At 48.0% G+C, this 12760-nt stretch overlaps 1 protein-coding gene across 30 annotated transcripts in view; it reads right to left on the reverse strand.

The window, feature by feature from the left end:
* LOC138916700 (liprin-alpha-1-like) overlaps nucleotides 1-12760 on the reverse strand; it is a 108298-nt gene that overhangs the window by 18545 nt on the left and 76993 nt on the right. For 23 of the 30 annotated variants that reach the window (XR_011424025.1, XR_011424024.1, XR_011424032.1 and 20 more), the window contains 2 exons: nucleotides 7210-7291; nucleotides 6902-7102 (listed from right to left, as the gene is read on the reverse strand). Coding sequence is in view for 21 of the 30 variants with exons in the window: in XM_070229903.1 (XP_070086004.1) it covers nucleotides 6902-7102; nucleotides 7210-7291 (283 nt within the window). In the remaining 9 variants the exon portion in view is untranslated. Of the gene's footprint in view, nucleotides 1-4016; nucleotides 4711-4935; nucleotides 5274-6901; nucleotides 7103-7209; nucleotides 7292-12760 lie in introns of those variants that run through there. The other 7 variants (XR_011424027.1, XR_011424029.1, XR_011424030.1 and 4 more) reach the window with 5 other exon arrangements.

Below are 12760 nucleotides of genomic sequence, written 5' to 3' on the forward strand. Positions count from 1 at the left end.
TTTTAACAGAAGGTATTATACCACTGAAAACCTATGACTCATTCGTGTTTATAAATTTAACCTATTTCCCCAACCACAATAAAAATGTAGCTGATAACACATGATCTTTCTGAAGTAATTTTTGTGTATAATACTATAACAACAAAGAATGATCATGACTCATGAACAAGTTTGAAGGATCAATCCACTGTACACAAAAATATCTGTGGCTGGTTTTAATTTTAACACTTTGTTTTCCAAATTTCCTCAACAAAAAATCTGTTAATTTCAAAATCCGTGTAAAAAGTGAACTGAAGGGGCCGGCCCCGTGGCTGAGTGGTTACGTTGGCGCACTCCGCTTCAGCAGCCCAGGGTTTCACCGGTTTGCATCCTGGGCCTGGATATGACACTGCTCATCAAGCCATGTTGAGGTGGCGTCCCACATGCCCCAACTAGAAGGACCCACAACTAAAAGCATACAATTACATACCAGGGGACTTTGGGGAGAAAAAGGAAAAATAAAATCTTAAAAAAAAAGTGAACCGAAAAATAGTTTTAAAAGAAGAGAGAAGCAAGACAACAACTGACAGAACTGAAAGGAGAAACAGAAAAATCCACAATTACAGTCACAAGACCTCAACCCTCCTCTGACTCAGTCACTGATTGAACAAAGAAGCCAAAACAGGCAGACAGACCCCCTCAGTAAGGATCCAGAAGCCTTAAACAACACTATTGACCAGCTTGACCTAAGTGACGTTTCGTGGAACACCCCACCCAATAATAGCAGAATACGTTCATTTCAAGTGCGTATGGGATTCTCCAAGACAAATCTCAACAGATCTAAAGGGACTGAAATCATACAAACTATGTTCTCTGACCTCAACAGAATTAAATTAGAAATCAATAATAAAAAGATATCTAGAAAATTCTCAAGTATTTGGAAATTAGCATACGGCTAAATAACCCACGTGCCAAAGAAGAAAACAAGAGAAATGGGAAAATATTTCTAACTGAATGAAAGTGAAACACAATCTATTCAAAAATTGTAGGACATGGCTAAAGCAGTGTCTTGAGGGAAATTTATAGTATTAAACACTTATGTCGTAAATGAAGGAAGGTCTCAAAACAACAGTGTAAGATTCTACCTTAAAAAACTTGAAAAAGAAGAACAAATGAAATCCACAGCAAGCAGAAGGAAGAAAATAAAAGAGCAGAAATCAATGAAACAGAAACAAGAAAAATAAAACTATGAAACTAAAATCTGGTTCTTCATAAAGATCAGTAAAATTGACTAAGCCCTAGACAGAGTGACTAAGAAAAAAGAAAAGACGTACATTACCAATATCAAGAATGAAAGAGGGGACACACTATAGGACATAGACACTGAAAGGGAAAACTGTGAACAACTGTAAGCAACTTAGATAAAATGGGCAAAAGACATCATCTATGAGAGCAACTCATAAGAAAGAGATAAGTTGTATCTTATCAGGACTCAAATTTGCAGTTATAAACTTTCTCTCACATACACATAAAATCTTTACCTTAAATGTCTTCACTGGTGAATCTTACCAAATATTTATGGAAAAAATAACAATTCTACACTATTATTCCAAAAAAATGGAGAAGAAATGCCTAACTCATCCTATGAAGCCAGCACTATCCTGATACCAAAACCAGACAAACACATTACAAGAAAACTACAGACCAGTATCTCTCATAGACACAGATGCAAAATTCCTCGACAAAATATGAGCAAATTAAATCAATAATAAATTAAAAGAATAAGCTATCACGACAAGTGAGGTTCATCCTACGAACATAAGGTTGGGTCAACACTTGAAAAATCAATGACATTCATCCTATCAATGGATTCAAAAGAAATACCACTATATCATCTCAAAAGAAAAGGCATTTGACAAAATTCATCATTCATTTATGGAAATCTCAGCAATCTAGCAATGGAAGAAAACGGCCTCAACCTGATAAGGGGCATCTACAGCAAACACAGGGCTGACATCACACTTAACGGTGAAAGACAATGTATTCTTCCTGAGATCAGGAACAAAGGGTCTGCTCTCACTAATTTTATTCAGCGCTGCGGTGGAACTCCTAGCCACGGTAACAAGGCAAGAAAAAGAAATCAAAAGCATAGGAATTGGAAAAAAAAAAACCTGTCTTTATTTGCAGATGACCTGATTAGCAACATAGAAAATGCACCTACAAACTGGCTGTGAGAACTACAGCGAGCTTAGCAAAGCGGCAGGACACAAGGCCAGGACACAAACACGAGCTGTGCTTCTAAATACTAGAAGTGAACTGGAAACTGAAATTTACAAAATGCCATTCACAATGTCATCAAAGTCATGAAATCCTTAGGGATAAATCTAACAGAACACAGCCAAGCTTTGTACAATGAGAAATAAGCACACACATTATATGTATCTACAGACATATCCAAAAAAGGCACTCGCTGCCCCTCTGTCCGAGACCAGCTGCGCCCGCAGGCCTTCTGCAGTCCCATCACGGAATCCCTGGACACAGTCCCTCTCAACTACCACCGTGCTCTGCCTTGAAAACACGGCCTCTGGTCTAATTTATCACTTACACCAACCAAGCTGGAAGAAATGACTCACACTCCAACAAGAATGCTCAAATTCGAACAGAAAAAAACATTTTCACTATTTTCTCTAAGCAACCATGAGTGGGAAAAACATCAAACATTTTCGGGAAATCATCACACTGTCATGTTTTTCACTCTTTCAAACCTTACTCTCATCTCATATGCCTGAGACTTACGCATGAGCATCTGGTCTCATTTCCTTGCCTGTGATTACGTATTCTTAAATGGGCACACAACGCAAAGATTTCTAAATAAGAGAATTCCATGGAAGCGGAACCCTCCTCCTTTTTGTTTCCTCATCATACACTCTAGTCACACTTCTTAAGTGGTCAGCGTCAGATAACGTAGGTCAGCGACTGAGGATCAGGCCCAGTCCAGGGAGCCCTCCATCTCCCGGGCCGCCATCAGAGCCTTCTGAAAAAGCCCTTGACACGGATCTCCATCATCGGACAACACCTGGGCCAGAAGAGGCAGCCACTGCCCAGGGCCTGCTAATCCACCACTGAAATGATCACAAACACACTTCTGTGATCTCTGTAAACTGTGAGGGCCGGCGGCAGGGACTGTGGCTGTCCCGCTCACTCCTGTGTCTGCAGCAAGCAGCACAGCCTCCCACAGACAGCCCACATGTGCCACTTGCTAAATGAAGGCACCCACGGCTCTCACCACACCTTGATGCTTTCTTCCCGAGGGCCCGAGGAAACCTTGAACCTCCCCTCGGCTTCAGAGCTGGCCACGAGGTAAGGGCACAGGAGAGGAACACTGTGTGACCGCGGCCCTCAGCAGACCGGGCGGCCTCACAGAGCCCAGGAAGCCTCTTCACTCCTCTCATCTAGGGGAGGCGACAGTGAGAGCAGCTCTTGCTTACTAGGAACACTGAGTGTTGGCTAACTCTGCTGCCGCGGGCACAGCTCACCCGTGTTTGCATTTCTACTGCAGAGAGCAAACATTCCGCTTATTTAATTTACACCTCGTGCCCCTGACACAGGGAATTTCCTACTCAAGTGCTGACAAAGTTCTGCTTCCTAGTGTGAAATACACCGACATTTAAGTAATTACGAAATGCACCCTTTTTAATTCACTGATGGTCATCAGTGGCCTTGTAAAGAGGTAGCTGACCAGGTTAAATCATTAATGAGGATATTTATCTGGCGTAGCAGCACAGAAGGCCCAAATCAGGGGCAGAGGGCTCACACCATCATATTATAGCTTCTCTCTTCTTTTGTTACAAAGAGAGAGAGAATTGGCTTTATGTTGGGAATACAAACAGAGGGAAACTGGCATTTCAACCAACAACTTCTACTCAGGAAAATTCTGATTTGAAACTATCCTGATTCTTTTCAGACATACAACGATCCCGTGAGGACCCTGAGCGCTCCGCCCTCAGCAAGAGCCTCGGGAGACGCCGCCTGCTTACACCGCGCGGCTGTGCGGGTCCCTCTAAAGTGCGGCATGTCACACAGCAACGCTGGTGGGGTCACAGGCAGGGACACGGCTGTGTTAGTCGAGCTGTCTCAGAGGAAGGCTGCAAGACACGTGTGGCAGCTTTTTGTGAGCTGAAGAGCTGGGGAGCTGAAAACGGAAAAGTACATTAAGCAAGAAGAGGCTTAATTTCTGAGAATTCCATTAGTAAGAAAGCCTTTTGATCAGCACTTAGTAAAACACCAACACGAAGACCCGGACGTGACGTCTCCACAGCAACTCCTGTGCTGGAAAGTTCTCAGAATTCAGTTTTCCCACCGGCAGACCTTGCGGTTAAGTTACCCAAGCGGGTACTTAAATCCGCAATGTCAGGAGCCGCCGAAGCCCCAGGACCGCGTCCAGGAGCCGGTCCGCTACACAGAGCCGTCTACGCTAACCAGAACTGACACCACGGCCCCACGGAAGAGAGGTTCAAAATTGTCCATGAGACGTGCTCTTTAACTCTACGCTCTGCTTCCGCCTAATGCTTTCAAATTGTTAACAATATTCTGAAAAAGTTAAGATGTTAAAAATGTCAAGAAAAGTAAATTACGAGTTTTCATACGCCAATTCTTTTTGTTGCTGTACATATAGTGAAGAATATAGTATAGAAAGTCTCCAACCTGAGCCCAGCTTCCCTCCTCATCCTCCTGATGTTACGTGGTTAGGAATGAAAAGAACACAGCTGTTAGTATCGGTGAGCTTAGTAAGGCAAGCAGATCAACTTCAGAAGGTGCAGCGAGACGGAGGGGAAAGTTCGAGAAATCAAGGTATCATGCAAAACGCATGCAAAACAACAATCCCAGCTTCTCAGGCAGGAGCCGAGGCCCCCCCGGCAAGCACACTCAGTGAGGGAGAAAATGGGCCAGACCCTCAAAATGGAGTGTTCGGCCGAGGCCTCTCCCTAAAGGAGGTGTGAATTCAACCTACTCTAAAGAGAGAGGGCCTACCAATGTAAAGTTCCTGGAAAAATCGAAAATAAGACAAAATACGGATCCTATTTTATACATTTGACTAATACCTAGCGGAAATACTTATCAGGAACAACTGAGTGTAAAATGACCTTTCTGTTTCCCACAAAAAGGCCGGGAATGGTGCCGCTTGTAAGTGGGGTGCCCTGGGAGGAGGACAGGCTCGGGGCGGGACTGACCGTTTGTGGCGAGGCCGCGAGTGTTTCCATCTCCTCATGCGTTAACCAGACATTTCCTGTGGTCTACGGTGACCCAGGGACCACCACATCCAGGGCGAGGGAAGCAGTGACAGAGAGGAAGGTGGCAGACACGTGAGCCACGGGCACACAGGAGGAGCAGGGGAGGCGAGGCCCGTCTCCCCCTCTTCTCATTTGAGATGCCCACGTAGAAAAGGAGAGAACATCGACCAGCTCGCCCTTCTTAAAGAGTGACCACACCTAATTAATGCTGTGTGGTCAGCCACACGAGAAGAGCCCATGATTCCTAGAGCTGGATCTGCCCTGCTCACCCCCTGAGGTATGTGAAATATAAGGAGAAGAAAACACATTTTGCGCCTCTCAAAGTGTGAGTAATTCTCCAGTGCCCATCAACCCGCCCCATGGGAAAGGGCCTCAGCCCAGGAAGCCCACGCAGCCGAGCTCCGGACTGGGGGAGACGGCTCGGGGCAGGCGCTCCCAGGATGGGGCCTCTCGGCCTGCACAACCTCGCCAGGGGGCTCAAGAGGCAGGGAGCAGGACTGAGTGTGTCCAAAAGAAGGCCCAATCGCAACTGTACAGGAACACCGGCCCCACGTCCCGTCCCCGTCACTGCAGCCGCGGACAGCCAGGCCCCGCGGCTCTCAACGCAGAGCTTCCCGGGGGACGGGCTCTTCACCACTGGCCGTTAACCTCAGCTCGCAGGACGCGAGCTTTCTCAAGACAGTTGATAAAAACTTGGGGAAAACCACCCCAGCGCCTTCACTTGCAGAAAGGCCACGCTCATGTGAAATGATGGGGGAACAGGGACCAGATCGGATACTGGGACAAAACTCCACTGGGAGAAGAGCTGTCTGTGCGACAGGTGAGAACACAGGCTGACTGTCGCTACCACAACTCTTTACTAAGAGACAAAATCAAACAAACAAACAAAAAAGGCTCTTAACACTTTTTGTGCAAAGGAACCGAGGCCTGAATCGGGCCCTGACCTGCTACTCAGAGAAGCATGCCTGTGAGGCTCTTGGTTTCTTAATCAGGGTTTTTCTCTCGAGAGTAAACCAAAAGCTAAAAGCAGAGAGTGGGCACTGGGCCAATGAAAAGAGTCTGCACTTTAGAAATGAGGCGTTGGCCTGCCCTTATCTCCCAGTAACCGCTAATGTTTTCATTAGATTAGTTTTTAACGTTTCAAACAGGAGGACCCTCTTTAAGGACGTTCGAGGTCTCCCCACGGGGAGCAAACCGGATGAGCACAGGTAATGCCTGGTGCGTGAGCACACGCAGGCTAATGGACTGCTCAGAACCCTGAGCTCCCAGGGCCCTCAGTGCCAAAAATGGAAGCACCGAGGGGCCCAACGTCACATTAGAGTAAAACACTGCTTATAGCGCAACTGGGGATCGAGGCTTTTTTCCCTTCACTTTTGATGAATTTATGTTTAAATTTGTGATCGCTACTGTTGTTTTCAGAAACTCCTACTTCTATGTTACAATGCAGCCACTGAAGCCAGGCTGTTGTTAAAAAAAGCATTCAATAAAGTATTTTTAACCACTCAGTTTTCACCCGTTAGAAGCTGTGACGTTTCTGCAGGCTGAAATTTTAAACCGGAGCCCTGGGTGTGTTTACGAAGACTTGGAGAAGCAACGTCAGGAGGGGATAAACTGCTTTCAGGGAGACGCACCGTTCTTGACGTAGGAGGGGCTGACGGACTCGTGAGGGACGTGATCGCCTGAATGGCCAGCCTCAGCTTCAGCCTGTGCAGAGGGTTGCTGATGCCGATCTTGCGCTGGATCTCCGTGTCTGACAGGGTGGACATGATAGCCCCACTTTTCACGTTGGCTCGGCAGGCGGCCACATACCAGGCTGGCAACCCAACCCAGAGCTAGAGACAGGAAATGTTAAGGCCAGAAGGTTATGCACAGTGTGTGAAATGGATTAACACGTTCACATGAGTCACATACTTGATCCAGGATCGAAAGACGACTATACCTCCAGCCAGACGCCAACAGTTGGCCCATCCCATTGTGCAAAAGGTAAACCTTGTCTCCGGGCTTCCTCGAGCAACTCATGCCTACAAATAACCAGACAGTCACAGTGAAAGACTCGATCACACGCATACAGGAAGCAAGTTAGCAGAGTACTCGCTCTATACACTTTCACAAGCATAGTAGCACATATCTCATTATTTTCCTTTAATCTTCTAAACCATCCACTTAACGGTAGTTTGGTACATGTCAGGAAGAACTCCTGAACAATGAAATGCTGACGGACTCGACAAGGTTCTCTGTAGAATCATCTCCTCGCAGAATTAAAGAGTTATTACCCACTTTAAAAAAACCCAGCAGAGCCTTTGTATCCAAGGTAGGACATTCAAGCGAAAACATACTCGCTCTTCTCTTTCTAAACGATGAGGGAAAATATGGAGAAAGAGGAAACTAGACCGGGTCTGAACAGAGAAGCCTGCCTCTGTGGGAGCTTCACAAACGTTCTGCGTTCACACCACCAACACCGAGAACAATGTGGATTTTTAACACTAGGAATGGTCTACTGTAGCAAGCAAGTAGTGGACTGGATTTTGGCTGTTTCTCTTCCACGTTGCTAGTTAGCTAACTAGGTACTTGCTAAATTCAGACATTGGGTCATTCTGTGGTTTAACCCACAGGCTTCAAATCCAGAAAATTTCAACCCGGACAGTTTCTACCAGGACCCCAGACGGAGTGTGAGCCTAAGATGCCCTGCGCTGACAGCTACCGTGGGGCAGGAGGCAGGGAGGAGTCCCAGGGCCCTCGTGAGATCAGAAATATTCTGTAGGCCTGATTTTCAAATAGGCGAACTGGAACTTTACCACATTACCATCTTTGCAAATGATTCTGTCTACTGGGAACATGGCTATGTAAGAGAGAACAAAGAAGCTTCACGAATCTTATCTTGCTGCTTTGTGCTGTTTACCTCCAAGCCTTTCTAAGACACCCTATCACTTTGACAGGGAGAGCCTCGGAGAGGAGACGGGGCTGCTCACCGCACGCACCCCGACACCCCAAGTCATTTTCCATAATCATTTCTACAGAACACGTCGTCGAATCTTTTACTTCTAAAGATACATAACAGCTCTTCAACATATTGAAATACTATTAGACTTTTCTTAAGACTATGAAGTCTACGGACAATTAAAGCTCAAAACGTTTCACACAGGATCTCAAGTAAGTGTTCCTTAAGTCACCCTTAGGCTTCTGGGGAATAACAGATATTGTAACTATCCAGGATAATTCGACCAGAGGATGCAACAAATATCTTAATAGCTCAAGTAGAGTTAACAAGGGGCAAACTTCTCTAGTTCAAATAAGCAAAGCTACTCATAAATAAAAAAGCAGCCAAGTCCACTGGAACTGCCATCCCCCTGACACAGGAGGCCAATGCTGGACGGAGGGGGGAGGAGGGCCTCGCTGGGCGGGACCGACCGCCAGTGTGCTGAATTAAGTGCCACTTTGTGTTTCCTGGGGACAAGTTCTCCTCAAGGACAGTGGCTCTATCTTATGTTAACATGTCTGTGAGCCATAGGAGCCATATGAGCAAGACAAACACCTCCTCGGCAGACAGAGCAGGGAAAGACCTGAACCCTGACAGCACGGTCAAGGCCCAAGTCCTGCCCGCCTGGCCCGGCGGAGGGGCGGGGATGGCACTGGTGCCGGGCCAACAGGGCTTTCCGATCCCCACACTCTGAAGTGAACTAAACAGGTACTGAGTCCGGGGCACTTGGCAGAGAGTTCGTTTTTCATATGAAACAGACACTCATTGTACACAGGAACATAGGGTTAAAAATAGTCTGGTAATTCCATCATCTGGGGACTGGTGCACACCCTTCTGACTTCACCTGCAATGGTCGTTGGCTTTTATCAACAGCTTTCTCTAGTATGGATTACTTCTGGGTTTCACAGTGCAGGCCCAGCGCCCTGCTGAAAGGGCGATAAGGCAATGGAGGGAGAACGATGCATCTCTTAGATGCCGCCGAGAGACGCGAGAAGTGAGCGCGAGGACAGAGGAGACCCCAGCTGGGCGGCCGGCCCAGGTCTCTGTCTGCTTCCAGCTCCCTCCCCTATCAGGCTAGTTGGTGACCTTGAAGACCCCACACGGAGCCAGATCCCTGCGTTATCACCCCAGGCAGGAACACCAGCACCCCCTTCTTCTCTGGGGGTGACTGTTCTGTCACGTGAAGAAGGCCCCTGCCCGTGGGAGAGGAGAGGGCAGCGCCCCTGGAAGCTGTGCAGGGTAGGGTGAGCACAGGATGCGGAGACCAGACTGGAGACGCCGGGGCCAGCGCCACTCCTGCCCTCTCTGGAGCTCGGTTTCTCGAACAAATACGCTCCCTTCTTGCTCGGTCTAGGAACTGCCTTTCCCTGCTGGCCACTGAGAACGGCCTCAGGCAGACGGCCGCTCTCCTTCGTTTGTGACTACTCATCAGAGCACTTTCTAAGAATCAACAGAACCACCCGTGTGGTTCGACTTCACCGCAACCAGAGATCACCACGATAGCTGCTGAGTCCTCGTGACAGCTAACCGCCAGGGCACGAGGTCGTCTTCTACAGGCCCTTCGCTCCAAGGCCTGAAACCCGAGAGATCGAAGGCGGCAGGCCTCTCAAGTGCCGTGCGTTTCTCTGCATCCTAAGTCTACCCGAGGCACCCACCTCTGTTCTGCAGAGGCTGAGGCAGAAGCTGATATCCTGGGGCAATGAGGTGTATTCTGTGTGCCCAGATTCTATGGCCCCAAACCACTGCCCAGAAGCAAACACAAGACTCGTCTGCTTTCTGTTGTTACGTATTTCCCTCCTCTGCTTGGAGATACTGCAATCTCTGTCATCGCTTTGTCCACCTTTAGGATCTGCGATCTCCGTTTACAGAGAGCTACTCGAGAAACAAGGGCGGGGCTGCCGTCCCTGCAGAGTAAAGGGACGAGCGCTGGGCCCGCGATAGTCAGCCAGCAACTCGCGGCTGCTTGGCTGGGACTTGACCTCCTCCCTCGAAGATCATTCTAGACCCCAAGGGCGATTTTTTAAATACCTCTATACCAGGAAACTGATGTGCCATGCTTCCCAGCCTTAACATTAGGGTCAGAGGAGAAAGACATTCAGAAATATGCTAAATCCCCTGGGGAACAGGCACACGGATGAGACAAAGGTCATGTAACCCGTGAGTGACGGCGTGTGTTTTATAACTAGGACAGGACACGATGATGAAGTTATCTTTCATAACGAGAAGCGGTGTGGGCTTTGCTGACCAGACCCCAGATAAGGTGTACCATCCAAGCGACACACGCACCTCGTTTCTCTGAGGCTGACACTTTCAGTACCATGGCACCTTGCACCAACACCTGCTGGGCTCACGTCACAAACACGGCTCTACGGCCCACGCAAAGCACTACTCCCGCCATGGGGTGCAGCTCGCTGTCAGAGGCTGGGGGTGGGGGGCGGCCAGGGTGAGGGGACCCGGCACAGCTCTCAGCAAAGCAGCACGACTCTCCCGGAACCTCAGTTCAGAGCCTGAGGCTGGTGACCGCCAACGCCACAGGCTGTAACACACGCTCAGCACAGCACACCCTCCGCCTCAACTTACCCTGTGACCACACTAGAGTCAACCAGGGAGAAACGGGAAAGAGAGCATTAGAACACCAGGTTACTTAAGGCGACGGAGTTCAGACAGCACCAGGGACGCCCGGCAACGCTGTGGGAGCACCGCCAAGCGGACGAACACAGTGATGCTGATTTCACGCCAGCGGTACCCTCCATGGATTCATTAAGCATGTCCAGCACCGAACGCGCCCACCACTCTCTTTTATGTAACTTTGACAAAACCTGAAAGTGAGCTCTCCACCGAAGTCACCAGGTTCTTGAAAACTCTCTAAAAGTGGATGTGTTTGGCTGTGTGACTTTGGCAGCTAAAGGCACACTTTTGAGGTAATAAAAAGAAATATTTCTGAGGACCGTATTTTGATTCTTACCTCTATAATGCCATAAACGTAAAACTGTATTCCAATAATACTTTTTCCGGATAACTCAAACATTTTCCCACAATTATAAATAAAGCATTTTTCCTAAAGTCAATTTTATTTCTGGTTAACTGACAGAACTAAAATTACCCACTGTAGTCAGACAAATAACCTCCATACTTTGAATTTTTCCCTAGTAACTTACTAGTACATCCTAGAACTTGCCGTGCACGACCACAGAGTTCAGAGAACGGCCTGCCCCTGGACAGTTACAGCTATGGTGACACAGAAGTGCAGAGCCAATGCCATCACGGGGAACCCGGAGCTCCAGAGAAACCTGCCTACCACCCACCACCACACACGCTCCCCATGCAGCGGGAAACGGAGTCACGTGCCGGGACAAACAATAAAGGCTGTCTCCACACAGCCAAGTGCTCAAGCATACCTCCTGCGAATTACAAAATAAATTTAGAAAACAAGGGTGACCCAAACTTGGGCCAATTTGAATAGTTTGTGACCCTACAGGAACCATGAACTTCCGGGGACGAGGACCGAGGCGCACTGCCACAAACCTTACGGATTTTATTCCAGCATGTGCAAGCGTGTGCACTAGAACACGTCAGCAAAATCTAACGGACACATTTTTCCTGGCATGGCTCCAGGAGGCAAAAGGCCTGGCTGGGATACGTTTCACAAAGGCAAATGGCAATTACCCAAGTTACTTTAAAACATTTTTATACAGTTCAAAGACAGCAACGTTCAAAGCATGTTTTGCTGTTCAATGGTGTCTGCGGATTTCCATTCACGGGGACCTGAAAGACTGAGTATTCCTAGGGCATGGTGAGCAATAACAGAAACAACGGCACTTCGCCTGAAATAAGACCAGCAGTGGGCCAGTCAAGAAGATTAGTACGATTCTGAGAAGAGAACGAAAACGAGACAGGGTTCACAAAAGGGAACCCAACCGGCAACTCTACAGCTAAAGGCACGTGGCCTCTAGGGGAGAGGGTCCCCGGGCCCCAGCGTGGTCCTCGGGGCGCACTGTAGGCCCAGGTGCCACACCAATGAGGCTGTCTCAGGGTACTTGAGTGGCCAGACGACCTTTCCTATCGTCAGACTGACCACAGAACCTACCAATCGTCAGCCTGTCACAACGCCCAGCTTTGCCATCTGACCACTGGCTCTTGCCCGTCTTGCCCATTCTCAAGGTCAGCGCTTCCCTCTGGGACTGCTAACTGCCCCTTCTGTCGTAGAGGGTGGTTCAGTTTCAGTTTTCAGTCGCCAGTTCACTGGGATACTGTCTCTCCCTACCTCGTTCATCTACTTAATTCTGGTTGACATACGGTCAACCAACACACAACCTGCTCCTGATCAGAACGAAGCCAGAGAAACACGCACACACTATTCCTCCATGCCCCTACCCCGGGGCATCGCAGCGTCTCAGCACCTTTGCAGAAAATGATCACCCTGCTATCACCTATTTTCAGAGTCAAGACAAATCGGAATCAAAATTTAATAAACAGACCACAAAATCACGAGTCTATTGAAGATAAAAATACA

Source organism: Equus caballus, chromosome 12 (genome assembly GCF_041296265.1).
Source record: "Equus caballus isolate H_3958 breed thoroughbred chromosome 12, TB-T2T, whole genome shotgun sequence".
Taxonomy (NCBI): domain Eukaryota; kingdom Metazoa; phylum Chordata; class Mammalia; order Perissodactyla; family Equidae; genus Equus; species Equus caballus.